Raw genomic sequence first — 21,572 nt, forward strand, 5'->3', positions numbered from 1 at the left:
CGCGGGTGCAACCTGGAATCACTTGATACTGTACAACGAGAGAGCCTGGGCAAAACTTAAAAACATCCTTACTAATTTGCATCATCCTCTACATACAATGTTCATAAAATACAAAAGCTGCTTCAGTGGCACATTCGTCCTTCCTAGGATGTCCACTAAAAGATTCAAACAGTCATTAGTTCACAGTGCTATGAGGCTGAGGAAGCATAATAATGGTGGTTTGACTGATCTGACTTTTAAATGTCTGATTCTATGTACAGTATATGTATATATGTATTTATGTAGCCTTCCGTACTGTATGTACAGCACGTATGCATGTTGGTTTCTTTTTCCTGACCTGTTTACCTTGTTGTTCTGTGTTACATGTTGCCTGTGTTGTGTGTGATGAAGCAATTTCCCTGCTACTACTATTTTCACAGCTTCTGCCTTTTCACTGAACAAAAAGTACATCTTTTTTTACGTCTGTATGTCTGTTTTTTTTTTGGAAGGCAACCACCCATTATGGCACACAGCACATCTGCCCTAGTGTTTGATGTCATACAGTTCTCTATAATTACACAACACTGTGGATTATACAGCAACATAACACTGAAGAGAAGCACATGAAATTCAAGATAGGTATCTTCACAATTGCCTCTGAGGTTCATGGCTTACATAGCAGTGGAGAGAAACATGAAGCTGGTCTCACATGATCTCCTATTCTACTGTGTAAGATACATTTACAATAGAGTACAATTCATTTTCACTGAAAGTAGTACATCTTTTTTTAAATGGTAGAACATTTGGTAGCACATAGCTTAATTGCTTTGCTAAATATCTTGCTGACCCTACCATGCAATGAGCCATGGAATGGCCATCACATACTCTATGTATTGTAGCATAAAGGCACAGAAATATAGCCTACACTTGGTCCGCTGTAATGGCCTGCTGCAGTTTAATGCATAATTACCTAATTTTAGACATGCATACAATTACAATTTGCGTTTCCTCACAATATGTTAATTATTGAGATATAGTAGTAGTTAACAACTTAAAGCCCTATTTTATACTTCGTCAAATGATGGTGTTGCGTGGCAAAAATATCCCATCTAAAACCTTAAACTTATTGCTTGCAACATGTTTTGAGCTTGTAGATCTGCTATTGTTGCTATTTATGAAAATGCATTAATTAACATTAAAATTAAAATGTAGTGCTTTAAATACTCCTATTATAGTTTGAATCATAGATCTTCCATTCAGGCACATAAAGAAGGCGTTTCCCAGCCGATAACACAGGTTCTACAGAGCTGATTTACGATGTGCCTGGAAGCGTGCCATCCTGAAGGGTGAAAGGTCATAGGAGGGCACCTCCCCCAGGCTGAGTTCACTCAGCAGCTTGCCAACGACTGGTCCCAACTTGAAGCCATGACCTAGGGAAGACAACCAATCACAGTGAGCGGTGTGCTTAGGTCATCAAATCATGCTGGGCAAATCAAAGTCATAATGTTGGAGATATATAAACCCCACTCCATGTGGTTTACCACATCAGGCTCTCTATAAATAGCTTTGAGCGTGAGTTTCCCTCACCATTTCTTCTTAAGCCAGGCAATGAGTTTAAGGCCTGAATGAGTGAATGCATGAAAGGAGATCAGAGCTATTTCTCTGGCTGTCACTGGGCATCGCTTCACTTATGCAAACAGAGGCCACGCGCTAAGTTATGGGAGATTTGCACCTTTTCTTAGTGATGGCTATATATTATGTGCTCCAGCCCAGGAGTGAGTAGAGAAAAAGGGGCTATTTTCTGACATTCAGTCTTCTTGTTGCTAAGGTCTGAGAGGCAAATTGTGAATGTCAACAGGGCTTCAGGAACGCAGCGCATTTACCATCTGACAAAGGTCTCTCAGCTCCTGCGGATTCTGCTGGGCTTTGAAGTCATAAAAGCTTGGCTCTGACAGTTTGGGCACGTGCGTTTTCATCTCGCCAGAGGAGCAGAATGGAAGCCCTCAATGGCTGGCCAAGCCCACTGGGTGACTTTGTAACCATGGCAACCCCCCAGGACTTGCTTTAAAGCACTTGTGCCTGGCTTTGATGACAAATGCAAGCAGAGTACTGTAGGAGGGGGAGTTTTTTATTTTATTATCAATTTTTTTTCATAGTATTCCAGATAAGCCCTGCAAACTGATTCAGTGTATGTTGCTATGCTTCTTTACTGTAAAAGATGGCCTTCTTTCATTATTTCCAGAACAACAAATGATGAATATAATGTGCTGGGGGGTCATGGTATGATTCTCTGGCTCTTCATTAACCACTTAAACCCTATATACTTCATTGACCGGGGTTCCCCAGGGATCTATCCCAGGCCCCCTCATTTTCTCCAGCTACACCAAATCTCTTAGGCGAAAATAGACAGTCTATAAGCTCTCAATGCGTCCCGTTGTGAGCTTGTAGTGTAGAGCTGCTTTTTTTGCAAAATGTTCGCCCCAGAATAGGGACGCTGGGTTGAACTGGTTAATACAGTACAACTAAATTGTACTGCACTGTGACACCAACCGAAACATTCTGCAGCTGACATTTTACCTGTGTACAGTCTGACATGATGTGGATGTGGAGACGCGCAACACATTTCCTCATGATTGTAATCTGTGTCTACGGTAATTGATTATATGGCTTGATAGACTTTTTTCTGAATCTGCAGATTATATTTCCAGGCATGAATTCTCCATCCTCCAGCGGCCAACCAGCCAGTGGAATGGGTAGAAAATTAATTACACATGTAATGAGTAGAAAAAGATGACAATGAGAACAGATGGAGTAATGCCGGGAGACCCCGACAGAACCTCCGGGAGAAGACCACCGTCACAGGGAGAGGGTGGGATGGAGATAAGTCTACTGCATGGCATGCTAATTAGGAATAACACGAGTCCAGACCTACAGTCAAAGCTCCTCGCCTCTCACTATGGGTTTTAAGAAGAATTCTCATTAAAAGTTTAACGCTGTGTCTCTGGCAGACAGACTTGGTTTGTGTCCAGGCTGGGGGGCTTATTCTGCAACTCTAAACACAGTGTGAACTGCATCAAACCCACTTCTCTGGAAGCTTTTCCATCTATGATTCCATTTTTCAAATAGCAGTTAAAGCAGTATTTAATCTGAAAACGACTTCAATTTCTTCCCATACTAGAATTACTGCTAGGTACAGTGTAGTACAATGTAGTATAGATGTACATAATGTAGTATAGAATAATGAGCATAGTAGGCCTACACTATAGCATAGTGATCATGATATAGTGTAGAATAATGATCATAGTACAGTATAGAACAGTAGTCATAGTGCAGTGTAGTATAGTAGTCATAGGACAGTGTAGTACAATGTAGTAGCATAAAGGTCAATACATGCTCCTTTCGACATCTGAAAAATCAACTGAAATAGTTGGGACAGTCGGGAGGACATCTGGGGCTAATTACATTTTTTTCATTATTAATAAGACCATATTCTTTGTTGTGACTGGTGTAACCCAGGTCACTATTTTGTGTCAATGCTCTGTGAAATGTATTTATATTACTATTGTCTTTGCATTCCAGTGGATTCCAGTCATAGCAATCAGCAGTCACTGACTAGTCACAGGTGAGTCACAGCACTCAGCAATCACAAAAGTGAAACATGAGGTTGAAATGTTCTGTTTGAAGTGTAATGTTCAGTGGTTTTGTTATTAAGCTGTTTTGTTAAATCTGGTTGTCATTCAGTTCATGCGTTTTACATAATATGGAATTTACGTTGGCCTTTGTTATATACAGGCCTACAGGCCAGGCCACACTGAAAACCACTGCCCTAGAATGGAATGGAATAATGGAAAGGAACGGAATTAGTCAAAAGCCAATAGCATTGACCTGTCAAACTGTTGGTACACAACACACTACTGCACTTACACACCTGAAAATCCTGCTCCAATCACAACGTTGCTATAGGTGGGGTGGCAGTCCAGCACAAAATTGCTATCTGGTGTCATCTAAAAAAAAAAAAGAAACACGAATATTTCAACAAAACACACTGCATTGTGAAAAGCATAGAAATCCTACTGTCCTGGAGCGATGTTGTCTTTCTAGCAGTGTACAATATTGCTTGAGGGTAGAATGGCTGCTTAGCTCCAAACCCTCCCCCCTCAACACACACACACACACACACACACACACACACACACACACACACACACACACACACACACACACACACACACACACACACACACACACACACACACACACCCCTCAAGATGGCTCAGAATCTCACACCCGTGTATGGGTTTGGGGAATGGTTGACGATATAGCAATGCATCTCATACAGAGACAAAAAACATCACACCACACAGGTGTTGACAAACCTGCTCCATCTGTATATTTCCAGCATGAATATCACATCTATCAAATTGATAATGCACGCATGCCACTAGCTGCTTCTTACTTTGCACAATGATGTCTCAGAAACAAGATATAGGTCCCTATCTTGACATTCTTATGTGCAATGCCTTATCGCAACGTCCTATGCACAATAATGGGCATGGAAAATCCACTTCATCCACACTTAATTTCAACGTCTTGAAAAAACTCTGGCACAACATTTTGAGTGTATGGACTAGTGATCGTATCATACTGTACGATAGGTGTGGTTTGAGCGGAACAGATAATAAACCAATCAGAATGCCTTTATATCCTGCTGTATATCCTGTTGTACCAACCTATTATTGTTGTTATATTGTTGCTATTAGATCAGATATGTAACTGTACATAGTTCAGGTGTACTCTAACAGCATGGCATCTCAGTCCAATAATAAGTTACTATACACGGAGGTGTGCAGTTTGTGAACGAATCATTAGCTTCAGTGACATTTGCAGTGAGTTAAGCAGTACTGTAATTATAATACTATATAAATAAGTCAGAGATGCAACAAATCGTTCACTTCAGTGCTGTTTTGTGGTGTATATGTAATTTCTCTTGTAGCGCATTAAACCGAGAATCACTGTACCGTGATTGGTCTACTTTTGTGGGGACAGACAAACATGCAGCAGTACAGACAAACCCTTAACCGAAACGTTTTCTACATTTGTGTAGAAGAAATGTGCTTTCCTGCTGAAAGCAAACCCCTGGGGCAGAAGTAGCAGGAGCTGCAATACACCGTCATGTAGAGGTTGGACAGGTGACAGACAGACAGACAGTTGTGGGTCTTATACCCACCGTGTACATGCAGCTCTCCACCACGGCAGGCACAGGGTCCAGGCCAGGGAAGCAGCGAGCGAGGTATCGCTGGAGGATGTCAATATCAGACTTATCCGTCTGCTTGTCTCTCTCGTCTGGCTCTGTCTTACTACCCATGTGGTAGCACACCTAAAGAAATGTATTCACACAGTACTATTATTATATAGTAATAAAACAGATTATTTCTGTCTGGGTTCCTTTTGCAATAATGACATTGTCCTGCTTATTACACGGCTATTACGAACTAAATCAATGACATTTTTATTTGGAAATTATTTTATTATCTGATTAAATACTTCCACAAAAAACACATTATACAATTCATAGAATACATGAATTAGAAAAGAATAGAATACTATTAGTCTCCACTCCTTGGGGTGTTCTTCTTGTCACTGTATATTTGCACATACGTGAAATTTGTCCTCTGCATTTACCCATCCTATAACTTCTAGGAGCAGTGAGCAGCCATTCTACGGCACTCAGGGAGCAATTAGGGGTTATAGAGTCGAGCTCAGGGACACACATCGACACATTGCTGGTCTGATCACCCAATTGACCCCCAATTGACCAATCAGAATTAGTATTCAACAAACCCTTGTAATGAAAAACATTAAAAGGTCAAGGTCAAGGAAGTCCTCATAATCAAAATGATAATTAACTACTCTGGTTCATTCCACATTATGTATGCATGTCTTTTATGTAAAAACAAACCCAGTGCCAAGAGTGGGCAAAGCCCCCTCAGTTGTACTTTCTGCACCCCCCTCCCCCAGTTTTATGTACCCTATAGAAAAATGGCAAAAACAACAAACATATTCGCCGAGATACTGTTTCATGCAGTAACAATACACCTTCTTTGAAGTTATCGCCCATAAAATATTTGAAGCTTGTTATCTGAGCCTCTTTTCACACTGTTCAAACAGCATTCAAAACATAGTTCTAAAACATACCGCTGTTATTTCAGGACTATTATATTTCAACCTCATGGCATGTTGTACGCAAGCCGTATTATTTTGTGTCTTGTAGACCAACGTTCTGAGTGCTCCGATACTCCAAATTATGCGAGGACACAGTTTAAAAAAAAATGAAATTCTTTCAGAATTTCTGGTTTATTCAATAGCGACAGTGAGAGACAGGAAAGGCGGACAGAGAGCAGGGGAATGACGCACACCAAATATTCCGGCTGGCCAGGAGTCAAACCTGGGTCAAACTCTTCCCCAAATATTCATATTTCATATTAAAGCCACGATGCACAATTAAGGTCAGGTAGGGGATTGTTCGCACTTCGCATCTAGTCAAAAAGCCACTATATTGCCACCCACAGGCTGAAAGCAAAGACGAATGATAACCTACTTTTTACTATAAAAAATATGTGCCCCCTTTCCATTTTAACCCCCCCATTCACTTCATGCTGGTGCTGGGACTGCACCTACACAGGACACAGTACTAGTGACTGTGTCCCAGAGAGAATAACATGATGTGGCATCGCCATCTGTCCCCCCCCCTCCACCCCTCCTTTTGGTTGCATGTTGTGTGCCATTAGCCTCCAAACTCCTGCTGGCTTGCCATCATGCTGAAAATAGTCGTAATATCAAACGAAAGTGAACCAAAGGAAAACTAATGCCCGAAACTACATGAAGTTTTGGAACAGTTGAGGGTAAAGCAAATATTGCTGGCAGATGTGAAGCAATCACTACCTTTTTGTTTTTTATCTTCAGAGTAAGAGTTGGGGGACGTTCTTCTAAGCAGAAGTGTTGGCAGCCTTCAGATGGTCTTACTCCATAACCGACCTAGCTTCATGAATCAATGTCACATTTAGCCCAACTGTAGCATATAATGTACAAACTAGTGATAATGAACAAACATGATGATGCCATGACTCTGCTTTAACTTTTTGATAATTTATGCATGCCTTTGGTGTAGTTGAATTAATCTTATTTAGCACTAGTAGTACACTTAAGGTTAAGCAAAGTTTGGTAGAGCTTTCAGGTCTTAAAGGTCCAGTGAAATTACATTCTCTGTCATTTTATTTTGAAGTTTCAGTCTGAAACGGCCTCGCAACCTATCAGAAGGTTCCATCCCTTCAGGCTATGGCACAGTGGAATTTCACTCACGTGGTGCGCAGTATTAGTGTTTGTAGCATGCTACGTGCAGCTATGGGAATCACACGTGAACGAAATCAAGATTCATTTATATTAATAAAAGTGTATCTATGTCCTCACGCAGCACGTTTCAGTTCACAGGAAGTAATTAAGATTGGCTTTTTAGGGACTTTTGATATAAAATACAAGATAATGGAAAAGTGTGAAAAACATAATTTTCATTTAACTACGTCTTTAATGCTAGATGAGTCAACACAGTCCGCATGGTACACAATAAGTAACATACATTTCACGTGGAAGCGGGGCTGAACATGCCACATTTTTATGTTTACAAACCTAACCCTTATATTATTTATTATTTATTATAATATATTTATTTATTTTCATTTTTAATTACACACTATTTCATTGACATTAACGCAAACATTAACAGCGTTTCCCTAACACTGGGCCTGGACCCACGTTTGGGTCGCAGACCCATTTTTCATTTACTATTTGTTTCATACATGATGTAAAAAACGTTTTGAAGAAGAAGATCTACAAGCTCTACAAGCTCACTGTGTTGCATACTCGCATTGCGCGCATTGTGAGCTTGTAGAGCTATTTTCACTAGTTGGGGCTGAAATGTTTAGACTGGCAGGCAGTTTGTATATATCCGGTTCAGAGCAGATACAGAAATGTTCTGTACGTGTGCATGTATGTGTATGTGGAAATGACTGGATATAGTATGTGGGCTCTAACCTGAATATGACTGAGCACAAAAAGGTAAATTGACGTGCAGCTCCTCTTAGTCAAATCTTTGTCTTATCTCCTTTTTTTACCGCTACTCTAAGACTTTTTTTTCGTGTTACTTGTGCATCTAAAATAGTAATACTATTCAGCCACCAGCTGCTAGGGGTTGGGTGAAATGCGTTGCCGTGGTACTGGGTTGTTATAACTCACCTTCACCAGGCCTGGGTACTCGTTGGAAGGAAGGCCATAGATGTGATGCCTGCCTTCCTTGCTGCCCACCTGCAGGAAGCAGGGGAAGCGGCGCTGCACATGGTACGACCCAGGAACCTTCTCTTTCCAGTAGCACACATTGATCTTCAACACCTGATGAGGTTAGAAACACCATCAGAACCACAGAGAAGCTCACTGCTCTGGCTCTGATCACAGGGATGAGGACGATCTAGTGGTATGCTCGACTAGAGTTCTTTAACGGGCCTGAAAATTAAAAACTGAACCGAACTGACTGAGCTGAAGCCTGAGCAGATTATCACATACAATACTGAGCCTGAGACAAACCAAACACACATGCTGGTTATTACTAGAAAAGGCAACAAAATTCTACAAAAAAAAAGAAAAGGCTACCCAACTTACGTAGCAGGTCTAATCACATACTGTACAACTAAACAGGGTGGGAGAGAGCAAGCAACTAAAAAAAGCCCTACCCTACCCGACCAATTAGCATAAATCATCAGCCCGAACCCGGCCCTACCCAACAGGATTTTGCTTGACCGAGAACTCTGCTTGACTAAAGAAATTCGTATTCGACTAATTGTCATAGGATTGACTAATGAATTGCTTAATCGACAAATCTGTCAAATTGTATTTGCCACATATACTGTATGCAGAGACCAGCCTTTTCAGGTTGGTGAAATTGAGAACTGAATTCTTGATTTTACAATGGCTGGCTATTGGCCTCTAGAGTCTGGTATAATTAAATGTTTACAAGAGATGTGCCGGGAGAAAAAAACCCCATAAAAAACAACTAATCAACTAACAATGTCTTGGTCGACCTATTAATTGATTATTTGACTTTGAGTGGACAGCCCTAGGACAATCCCTGGACATCTTTTTGGAAGAGATTTTTGTCTCTAATACACGTGCAATTACAAAAGCAGCACTGTGGTGGTGCAGATGGAATAAGGATTAAATGAATTGCATGTACGCTGGTACAAATCATGTCCATGTGTGAGGTTGGTAATAAGGACACAGTGTTCAGGAGCTTTCAGTTTAATGAACTAACCCTCTGCTCTCCCGTTCCGAGGGACCATAAAAATTCAGGCGGCGCAACTACATCGAGCCAATGAGCACATACCCAGTGCTTTTCTACCAGTTCACTCAAGCGTGGCATTCCCCAGGCCCCCCAGCCCGCTAGCCTGAATAATGCAATTCCAATACCAACTCCAATTCTGCACTCAAACAGCTGCCTGCTTGTTTTTCCATCACCTGTTATTTTCAGTTTGTGTGGCATATTGTGAGAGGGGGTGAGATTGGCTGGCTACTGTTTCTTGCATGCATGGGTGTTAAGAATCCTCAGTGTTAATTTAACTCTGCAGGGGGTAGACTAGAAACGGACCATTTGGGTATTTTTTTGCACTGCCATAGTTACATGAACACTGGGGAGTTGACTGTGTAGCTGCTGTAATGGTTTTGCTTCTGTTTAAACCAACAGAGTACAGCAGAAGGTTGAAGGTCCTTTCCCCAAGTTTATCTCTACGACCAGGGAGAAAGACAAAGAGAATGTCAGTCATAGCTCTCAGCTTTTAGCCTGAAGGCAGAGTCTGGACTTCTAGTCAGTGTTTCAACTTGGGTTTGCAAAATGTCTGATCTACAATATAATAATTAAACTCTATATTTACGTAATAATTTGTGAAGCTACTTTGACACTATCTTGGTAACTATTCCCCACTGATCGGTAATAATAATTATTATAGTTATTTCTTTCTTTAAAAAAGAAATAGATCTATAAACTTTAAATCTATCATATCCAGCTCTATAATGTAATGTTTTAGTTTTTAAATCATTTCATTTTGTTCCGATAATCAGTTCGATTACCTGAACAGCTGATAGCTTTCTAGCTAACCTGGATTTCTACATAATCAGTTAAATGGCAATTATCTGGTGTTATGAACAGATAACCATCCTAATACCCTCATAGCGATTAAATGTAGAGCTCACACGTGGGTTTTTCATAAATATGATCTCATAACCAATTGCTATTTGTCTAGTTCCAGTCTGTTTAAGGCATATATGAACACCATCACCATGGTTTCATCTTTAGTGAACCGTCTATTGTTATTCATCCAGAGCTCATAATAGATCCTAGGTGGCAACTTTATCTTAGCTAGCTTTCTTCACAAGGTAGTTTAAAATGTGATGCAGTGCAATGTACACTATATGTGGATTAGTATAATGTGACAATATACCTGTATTTGATCTCTGACTGAATACTAATGGTTGTGTCATGTAATGTGTATGACCACTGCATCAACGTTTGAGTTGCACTGACTGTGTTACAGTTCAAAATAAGGGCATCCAATGATCATCTGATACACCAACAAACTCTTTATTTGTTAACACTTCATAATATGGTTCACCAAATCTAAATCTAAATAACCAAAGAAATTAGTAGAGTAGAAGTATAAAGTATAGAAAAATCACACCCTGTGTGAAGGAAGCGGTGCCTTTGGGGCGGGCCTTAACTCATTTCAATGCGTCCCTATTGGTGGTCTGAGTCCACTTACCAAATTTGTACTTGGGAGCATGCTGCAAACTGGAATGATGGCTGTTTAAAGCCCAGCCAATGGGCAGACAGAGGGGGCGGGGCTTAAGTAATGACAGTTAGTCCCTATTGCTGGCTTTAGTCCATGTACAAAATTTGTACTCCATAGCATGCTGCGAACTTGAGTTATGGCTGTTTGAAGGCCAGCCAATGGGAAGACAGAGGGGGCGGGGCTTCAGCAATTCATGCTGGGCCCTATTGGTGGTCTAAGTCCACATACCAAATGTGGACTTGGTGGCATGCTGCAAACTGGAGTTATAGCTGTTTAAAATCCCGTGCTCATCCCGTGCTCATACGGGCGCGGGGGGTCCCTGGACCCCTCTTTGATAACTTCATCAATTCATGCTCGTGCCTATTGGTGGTCTAAGTCCACATACCAAATGTGGACTTGGTGGCATGCTGCAAACTGGAGTTATAGCTGTTTAAAATCCCGTGCTCATCCCGTGCTCATACGGGCGCGGGGGGTCCCTGGACCCCTCTTTGATAACTTCATCAATTCATGCTCGTGCCTATTGGTGGTCTAAGTCCACATACCAAATGTGGATTTGGTGGCATGCTGCAAACTGGAGTTATAGCTGTTTAAAATCCCGTGCTCATCCCGTGCTCATACGGGCGCTGGGGGTCCCTGGACCCCTTTTTGATAACGTCATCAATTCATGCTCGTCCCTATTGGTGGTCTAAGTCCACATACCAAATTTGGACTTGGTGGCATGCTGCAAACTGAAGTTATAGCTGTTTGCTTCTTTGCCGTGCTCATCCCGTGCTGAAACCGCCGGCCGGACGGACGGACGGACGGACGGACATACAAAAGTCAAAAGCCACGTATAGAGCGGTTGGCACCGCTAAAAATTACATCAGTGCAGTACTTAGTTTCTTTCCAACACTGCCAGTACTGTATGTGAATGGTTGGTGGTTCAATGCTGGCCTGTAAAGTTGCAATCCATTACTTTTTATTTTTATTTTTTATAAATGTTATCCCACGATTTTGTAACCCTTTTTCACCCGGTGCCGGTGTCTAAGTTATCCTACACTCCCCCCACCAGCCTAGGGAGCCCAGGGCAGAGCTCATGCCTCCTTCAATGCATGAGAGCCAACTGACCTTCTTGTCACCTGACGGGGATGTTTCCCCTGTGGAAGGAAAACGTTTTTCCAGCCAGTTCCCTTCCCCTCCATCAGGCGCACATAGACCAGTGGTTCTCAAACATTTTCATGTCAAGGAACCCCAAATTAATGTGAAAGTAGCACAACGTGTCGCAAGCTTCTACATCGGTTATTTTCGAATAGACAATGTATTTAAACTGATTTTGATGCTATATTAACCCATTACGACCTGAGGCCGATTCTACAAATGCCTTCTAAATCAGTAGATCTCAAACCTTTTTGTGCCAAGGACCCCCAAATTAATATATATTTGCCGTGGACCCCCATCTGAAAAGGCGTTGTGCCAGGGACCCCCAGAAGAGAGGATTTGTGTAAAAGAAAAAAAAAACACTTTCAAGATTTTTCAAAAATAATAGCAGATGTACAAGCTCGCAGCGCCACCAGAACCACTGAACCACTAAACCAATATTTCAAAGAGTTTTCTGAAACATGTATGTTGCTATATATATATATATATATATATATATATATATATATATATATATATATATACTGTGTTGAATGCTGAAGTGAATGCTGTTCAGTACCTCCAGTGGAAGCTGTAGTCCAATGTGTGAGAGCAGGGTGGTAGCCCACGCTCCGGCTGTGATAACCAGGCTCTTTGCTCGGTACACATCGCTAGACGTTGACACTGTGACAACAGGGCCAGGCTTTATGTCCGTCACCTTCTGTCCATCTTTAATCACGCCACCCAATTTCTGGAACTGCCCCTGGCAACAGAGAGAAGAATCAATACGTCAAAGGAAAAGATTCCCGCTAGGTTTCTTTTGTTGGTGCTGATGATGTGTTTACAAAGAATACTTGACAATCCCTCATTTACATTCCCTTTGATGCTGCCCGTTCTTCTCCACGTTATTTGAGACCAAATTTGGGGATTAAAAGACCAAAAGCAAAGTGACGGTTGATTTTAAATGCAGCAGTCACTCACGAATATTAAAGCACCCTGCATTCGTCTGAGCTGAACCCATCCAAGAGTGGGGAAAAAAAAGTTTAATGAGAAACTTGAAAGTTGTAGAATAAAGTAGTGCCTGTCAAGTGACAGCGAAACACGAATGAATCAGCGAAGCAGCATCTGTCCACCTGGAGACGGAGATGTCTGCCAGGTTTTCTGAATGCCATTGATTTAATATCTTCTGCAGCTCACCACAGTCACTCCACCTCATGGTCTCAAGAGGTCTGGGTTAACTATCAAAACAATTCCCTGCAGTGAACCTACATTGTGTCATGTGCTAGGGCTGGGTGATATGACTTAAAATCAATATCACGATTATTTCAAACATTTGTCTCAATTACGATAATTGATTTTTTTTTATAGTGAAAATTGCAGACCTATGAGCTCACAACATTAGGGTGCAACAGTAAAAAAGAAACGTCTCGATTGTTCCACATAACTCGGTTATTGGTTCTAAATATCAGTTTTTGATACATTTTCGGTTATTTGATCTAATCTGTGCATTGCACCCTTTTGTGATTATTAATGAGAGAGACAATGCGAGGGACATAACAGCAAGGCTCTTAGGTACAGCCAGGTTTCATGACCTATGGTAACGTATTAACTATACATGAAAAACTATTCTTTATGGGTGATAAGAGGAGGATTTGCACAAAATATTCAGTGCCCTTTGCAAAGGTCAGAATTTGGCAATGAGGCACCAGAGTCAACCCTTCAACTTACTGTATAATGAGGAAAGTCTGGACTAGTTTGACATCTAAGCAAATATGGCCCGTCAAAGTTTTTCTAATTACAGTGCAAAAAGCTGATAAGCCAGGTCAAGGACATACTGCAGAATTGGCCTCATTTAGACAATTAATGCATTCAATGGAGGCCCAGAATTTGAATGTTCATGAAAATGCCTAATTTCTATGCAGAGAGAAAGAAAGGAGAGTTAAGATAATGGTAAGATAATTCAACCGACTGACTGAGGCAGATCAATGGTGACATGTACGGTAGTAAGACAGAAAATGAACAAGTCATAGATCAGCACTTTCAAAACGCACAGCACTGTTCATAGTGAGCCTCAAGATGTCTATTATCACAGCTTATGACACGTTGTAATTTATCGGTGATTGGAGCGTTGCACAAAAGGGGTGAAAGTTCTATGCTGACAGTTGAATAAAAAGGACTGTAATTGACTGTCATTGCTGTGAAATAACAAATTGTTAGATTTCTGCTTGACCTGGCAGCCACAGAACAGGGTGTTCTCCTCCAGTGCTTTGTTCAATGCAGAGCCCAGATAATACATTATGAATTCATTGCTGAAAGATATTCCTGTGTGGGCCATTATGAGGTTAAAACAATAGGCCTGAAATATGTTCAATTATCCACATCTTGGTTTTAAAGTATTTTTCAGTCTCATGCTCTAACTAGTTTTCACATAGTGACTGTTAAAGGCAGACATTTTGCTACATTCACTTTTTTTTTTCCCACAGCCTTCGCTCTCAAGGATTTTCTTTACAGTGCTATCGTTCACCATTTTTAAATGTTACATTTTGTCCAGGTCTTTTGTATGTAATGTAGATCAACTTGTTTTGTATTGAGATTTTTATGTTTTTCAATAGCATACTGGTTAATTGGCTGTTGCATGAATGCATAGTTGTTCAGTGTACTCTGTACTGGCATATTCGTACATAACTGATAAGAAAAAAAGCATGCATCAACACAATGTAAACCATTCGGTACATTTCAGAGACACCTAACACCTGATCTGAGTAATTATCAATGAAATGACAGTGCGTTCTTCTCTAGAGACGTGAAACCTGGAACTGTGTGGATGTACAGTATTTATACTATAGTGTATATCTTTCCATAATGATTGTTGAGCTATAAAACGTAGCTTACAATATACTTCCTTGTGGTGAATAACACATTATCTCCACCAGGCCGGAACGGCCAGGGGCAGAGATTATGTTTAGTCCCCATGATTCTGTAAGTCTGTCTGTCTGTCCGTGAGCAGCTAATGCCGGCATCACTGGACCAATCGGCGTGAAACTTTGCGCGCACACTCCTAGTATGGAGTACGGTTTTCATATGTGCTGCCAGGGGTCATCAGATCACCATGCTGTCTTGTGGTGGACATTTTGGTCAAAAATATTTTTTTGCCACGGACATACAAAATGAGTGGACAACAATATTACCAGAAACACATAAAGAGCTAGCCCTGATTGACCATATGCACACTCTCAGTTAGGGATGTCCGATATTATCGGCCTCCCGATATTATCGGCCGATATTAGCATAAAATTTTTTTTTTTTTTTTTTTTTTTTGGCTTTATAAATAAGTTACAGGAGTTCTTACTGTATATGGTGTGTGTGATATGAAATTTGAGCTTACCCTAATCACAATAATCCCCGCATATATCGGTATCGGTTGATATCGGTATCGGTAATTAAGAGTTGGACAATATCGGTATATCGGTTATCGGTAAAAAAGCCAATATCGGACAACCCTACTCTCAGTGTTACAGACCTGTAGTCTGTAACACTGAGAGTGTGCAAATGGAACCAAATGGTCTGTAATGGACCCTTACGGGTCCATTACAGACCTGTAGTCTGTAACACTGCGAGTGTGTAACACTGAGAGTGTGCAAATGGAACCAAATGGACACTTACGGGTCCATTTGGTTCCATTTGTACACTCTCAGAGTTATGGTGGTCCTTGCAAATAAAACATTTGAGACCCGCTAGTAGGACTCCTAATATGCCGTACAGTGTCATAGTAATTCAGAGTCATACATATTCTGAAGAAAACCCAGAGACTGACATTCAGTAATTGGGTCTTATGATCAAAATAAGAACGTTATAATGGTGTGTAAATCCAAAATGTTCCACGGACAAGACCAAGTCTTTGCCACGGACACATTTGTCCGTGTACGGACATATTGATGACCCCTGGTTGTATACCTGTACGGCTTTCAGTGCACGGTCTGCGAAGAGCACTCCGGCCGTGGTGTCCACCACCGCTCCATCTCCATCAGCCAGGTTGACATTGGGGATGTGCTGGCTGAACTCCTCACGCGACAAATGCACGGTGGGGACCCGGTTACTCTCCAGGGTGGTCTTCATCGCCTGGTATTCATGGTCTTCCTCAGGACCCATAACTAGAAGACCAGTTCGTCTGGGGGGGGGGGGTGGATATAGTCAGAGTGATAGGAAATGTTAATGTTTTCCTATTCTCCTATCTCTCCTATCTATCATCTATCTCTCCTAGCTATCATGCAAATTGATTGTGATATAAATTGTGAGTTGAGTTTCACACGTCAATGTGGAAATAAGAGATACCTTTTTTTAATTACTAAAAACAGTTGACTGATACAAGGAAAAAGGCTTATCCTTTAATGTCAAGTTGTTATAATTCCTCATTGATTACATTAATTCTGTCTACCAGAAGCATAAACAAGAGTAAATTCTTAGAAACCTGCCTAGATAGAGAATGCTAGAAGGAATAGACCGTTACATAATTGGTTCCAAGTGTGCATTTCTATCTATCTGTCTGTCTGTCTGTCTGTCTGTCTGTCTGTCTGTACCCATTTCCAGTTCAATTTGCCATGGCTGCATATTGTCTTATTCTGCTCTGTCCTAGCCCCTTGTCCTCACTCCTACAGTTATGTAAAGAAGGAAAGGACGTTAGCTGAAGGTAGACATGTTGAAAAATTCGAAAGCTGGTAGATTTGATTTGATCACTCGTAAAATGGGATCTACAGTACACGTGTACATTGAAATTTGCATAAAATATTCATACACATGTAAATTGGCATTCAAAGTCACAAAGATTAAACAATTCTTGTTGCGCAAGTGTCAATCTACACGTGTGTGTGTGAATATAATTTTTCTTTGTGTGTCTTCAAAATCAGATTACTTGTGTGTGGATTACAGGATACAGGTTCAAAGTTCAGTGAGTTTGAGCGCTCAAATCAAATCTACCTTCATACACTGTAGATGTCCTCTCCTGCTTTACATAACCCTTGTGTGAGTGAGGACAGAGGAGCTATGACAGAGCAGAATAAGGACCTGAGACGCATACCTTTGTTTGATTGGCTCGAGTCGGCAGCAGCTTTGAACCAGAAACATATCGTTTCTGTCGGGCATATTTTACCTTTTTCGTAAATTAATGACCATTTGATCCTACTACAGTCACACAAAAGCACCAAAGGTAGCAGATCCACAAGCTCGAAACGTTTGAGATTAACACTGCAATGTAATTTCATGTAATGTAAGGAATGTATTCTAGATTGACAGGAATTGTCCTTTTTTTCTATTCAACTTTTACTCAGTCAGTGTTGTCAGATCCACATTCGAGTTTTATCAATGAGTGGTCCTTTTTATTTCAGGACTGTAGCAGCAACCATTTTGAGTCCACTGAACTATCTGCCAACAACAGGTCAGGTGAATAGGGCATTCCATCCTATCTGGTCTGACCCTTCACCCTGCTTTCCCCTTCAACACCCCCAACCCACCCCCAGCTGACTGTGGCACTGCAGCGTTGCTAATATAATATAAATGTTATTTATGGAACAGTCACAGTGATTCAGTGTTATGTGGAATCCTGCATGCATTTGTGCTTTTGCCATCACTGCTAAGCTAACTTGCTTATATAATTGTACAAGCAACGTTTAACTTTTACACTCTCTTTATCTAATTACCCTCTTTGGGACAGAATTAAGTTCGATATCAAACATACCAAAGTTTGAAAACTAAGGGAGAGCTGGCCAGGATGAGAGAATGATTGAGGCAGATTGATTAAGAGCTTTTAATATGGAGGTGAGTTCAGCCCTGTAACTAGTTTCTACTCCTGGAACTGTCAATACAGTAGCTCATTTCTTGGGAGGCCTTGGTGGCTCAACCGGCTGCAGGTTCGTTGACCTCATAACCGCAACATCCTGGGTTTAATTCTCAGCTTGAGACCTTTCTTGCATCATGTAATTTCTCCTCGCTGCCCTTCCCTGTCACTTCACTGTCCTGTCACAATAAAGCAGAAAAAAGCCTCACTTCACATCTATGAATAGAGGATAAATACACTTATGCCTTAGCTGTCTTCACCCTCAAGCGAGAGGTGAAGGCAGATCAAGAAAAAACAACACATCAACCTACATTATTTACCTTTCACCAAGCTGCCCAAACCATTATTACAGTATGTGCATTTACTGTATATTACAACCTATTATTGGCAAATCCCAGCCTGACAGTCAATCAATGGCTTGTAAGGCACGCTGTAAACGAGGAGGTAAACGGTATCCTAACATGTAATGAGTACCCACTGATGACATTTAACTGGAAGAGCTGCAGATGGTGAATACGGCAGAGCAGCCCAATGGTAAGTTATTGAGTCCCAAAGTGAGAGGTTGTGAAACACAGAGCCTAATTCAGTAATCTGCCTGATGGATGGCTGCCTTGTCCTTTGCCAGCAGTGTTTTCTAAAGGCTGCTCCAACATCTGTCAGTAGCCATGACGCATAGGCAACACTAGCTAAAGGCTTCAGCCATTCATCAGGGAATTTTATGAGTATGCCACCCGATGTGTGTGTGTGTGTGTGTGTGTGTGTGTTTGTGCGTGTGGTCTGTGTATGGCACCAAGTTCATGCGTGTGACAAAGAGGGGGAGAAAATGTGTGTAAGTGTGTGTAGAATCATAAATATGATTCATGATCCAGTGCAGCGCCTGTCAGGGAAGGTGATGAGTAGCACTGGTTTGCAGGCTTGTGTGTGTGTGTGTGTGTGTGTGTGTGTGTGTGTGTGCGCGTGTGCGCGTGCGTGTGTGCGTACGTGTACGTGCGCGTATGCGTGTGTGTGTGTGTGTGTGTGTGTGTGTGTGTGTGTGTGTGTGTGTGTGTGTGTGTGTGTGTGTGTGTGGCCAAACCAACAGGGTCGGCAGATGGATTCTGGTTTAGCTCCTACCATTTCAGCGGGGTCCATCTATCCCCAAGCCAGAGGAACGACTGAGGCATGAGGCATTGCTCAAAAAGATTCACGCAAGCCTCCCCTCAACATTCCTCATTGTGCTGCAGTCGTTTGTTGTTGGGTTTTTCCCTTCTTCTTTCTGCCAGCTCAAGGGCACAGGTGGCCTTCAGATGTGGACCCATCAGTCACAACAGCCCAGGATGAGAGCACCGGGGCGGGGCTAGAGAATCACTACATGCTCGAGGAAAATTATGTGGGCATGGCTGGTAGTGTGATCTATTACGGACCGCCTTGCATAATGAATCAATTTGTAATTTGGCTTGCCGATAGCACTGACAAAGCCTTTCAAAAAAAGGAAATACTTGTAGGAAGCCCAGAGATACTGCCCGTACTTTGATGCCACTGTCATATTTATAAGCGCACAAATACCCCCCCCCCCCCCCCCCACACTCCGCGAATGAAAATCAGCTAGAGGTTTATTGAGATGGAGGGAGGAGGAAAAAAAAACCTTGTTACACAGTCAAAGGCATGGGAGCTGTCTGGGGGTGAATCGCTGACGCTGGAGGTAATGAGAAAGTCATGCATTTATGGCTCCCATAGATTGAGTTGCTGCTCTTGCGCGTACATAGCACATTGAATGTGACAAATCTCAGTGTTCTGGCAAAGCTTTTGTTATGTTCCATTTAATGGCTTTCTCCCTCACTCGCCTTCAGCCGAGACTGCTTACCTGTACAGTTTGACGTTGTCGGCCTCTCTCTCCAGCTGAGACCACAGCTGATAGCATTCCTCCATCATGTGAGTGTAGAAGTCCTGCTCATATGCCTTGCGGATGATGCGTGTCTGGCCATGGGAGCTCCCCCGGGAGTGGGGCAAGACAAACTAAAAGGAGGCAAACAAGGTTTCATTCCATGTACTGCTGCAGCAGCTATTATAGATTACATGGGTTTTGGGGGGAATGTCTCACGCATACGTTATCGAAATAAAAACGTAGTGTCAGCAAGAGCAAACAACAACAAAACTTAGATAAACTTAATAGGAAAACTTCATGGCCACTTGGCCAGCATCCCTGGGCTACATTCATATGTTTCAATTCACAGTGTTGCTTCATGCGTTTAGTTAATAAAAAGGTCATGTAAGGGAAATAGGTCCTGTACAAGTGAAAGTCCTGCCTGTTAACTGTAAAAATGGACACTCAGGCAGTTGTGTAAAGTAGCTAAGTACATTTACTCAAGTGCTGTACTTAAGTACAATTTTGAGGTATTTTTTGACTTTACTGGAGTATTTCCAATTTTCAGTAAAATGTACTTCTACTCCTCTGAGGAAAATATTGTACTTTTACTCCACTACCTTTATTTGAAAACTTTAGTAACTTTGTAGATTTAGATGTTTATTACTAAACATACATTAACCACTTAAGCTCTATATATATATTTCGGGCTGAGCTGTAGATCGGCTATTTTCAAAAGACTTTTATGCATTTTGAAAACTTAAAATAGGACATTCTGCATAATGAGTACTTTTACTTTTGGTACTTTAAGTATGATGTTGTACTTTTACTCAAGTACATTTTTTATTCCAGACTTTTACTTGTAATTGAGTATTTCTACATTGTGGTATTGATACTTTTACTTAAGTAAAAATAATTGAGTACTTTTTACACCACTGCACTTGAGGGTTCATTTCAGGTGAGTTAAATAATGAACAATCATAAAGGGACAGGAAGCTGTGTTGTAGATATACTGACAAGCTTTTAAAACACATTCTCCTTGAACACTTCAACAACCTCTGCTGCAAAATAATAGGCTAGTTTGCATTTTTGTGATATAAACATGAAGTCAAAATAACTTCTCTGCAATGCATCATCACCTGCTCCAGCAGAAGAGTCTTCTTGTTCTTTTTTGCCAGATGATAAGCCGTGAAAGAGCCCTGAACTCCGGCTCCAATTACTATACAGTCGTAGTCTGCTTTGATCGACATGTTTCTGGAACAGCGGTTTGTAGAGAGGTTTTGTATTGTAATTATAGGCAGAGAGAGCACCGCATGCAGCTCTATTTGAAGTTTACTCCATGTTGTTTACACTCCCACTTCCTCAGTAGGTCAAAGTATTACAGTTACATAACTATATTTGTGGAGCCACTCCACTGGAGTGAACTGGTCAAGGTGGGACGTCCGTCACTGCAAGTCAGTCATAAATACTGACATAATAACTTACTGACTTGTGGTGGTTGCGGACGAGTGTCCCACATAACATTAACCGGACTGGGACCCCATGGTTGTGTGCATGCTGTCTTTAGTTTTCTTGAATTGTTTTGGGACAAAAATCAAAGCATTGCTTAGCCTACTTTTATTGTCTCCGCCAGGCCGAAAGGCATGGTGAGAGAGTATGTTTTTCCCCCTGTCCGCCCGTCCGTCCGTGTGTGTCCGTTTGTCCGTGTGTGTCTGTCTGTGACCAGCTAATCTCCGGCACCGTTGGCTTGATCGCAGCGAAACTGTGCACACGCACTCCCTGGATGCCAAGTCAGAACCTCTGCCCCAATTTTTTCTCATGGGCCTTTTATAGCGCCACCAGGAGGCCGATTTGTGCAAAACATATTTTTTGACAGTACTCCTACAGATTTTGTCCAAAAATCACGCAAATCGGT

At 41.5% G+C, this 21,572-nt stretch overlaps 1 protein-coding gene across 1 annotated transcript; it reads right to left on the minus strand.

Annotated features, from left to right (window-relative positions):
• Window positions 1-1,278: 1,278 nt before the first annotated feature.
• On the minus strand, window positions 1,279-20,907 carry pipox (pipecolic acid oxidase; the record flags this gene model as incomplete). The annotated part of the gene is made up of 8 exons (XM_084064976.1): window positions 1,279-1,409; window positions 3,908-3,983; window positions 5,207-5,356; window positions 8,269-8,421; window positions 12,565-12,747; window positions 15,939-16,152; window positions 19,658-19,809; window positions 20,797-20,907. 8 exons carry the CDS (start codon window positions 20,905-20,907, stop codon window positions 1,279-1,281), a joined length of 1,170 nt encoding a protein of 389 aa, XP_083921102.1.
• Window positions 20,908-21,572: the final 665 nt, after the last annotated feature.

The sequence above is a fragment of the Gymnoscopelus microlampas genome, assembly GCF_963454915.1.
Source record: "Gymnoscopelus microlampas genome assembly, chromosome: 8".
Lineage (NCBI taxonomy): Eukaryota > Metazoa > Chordata > Actinopteri > Myctophiformes > Myctophidae > Gymnoscopelus > Gymnoscopelus microlampas.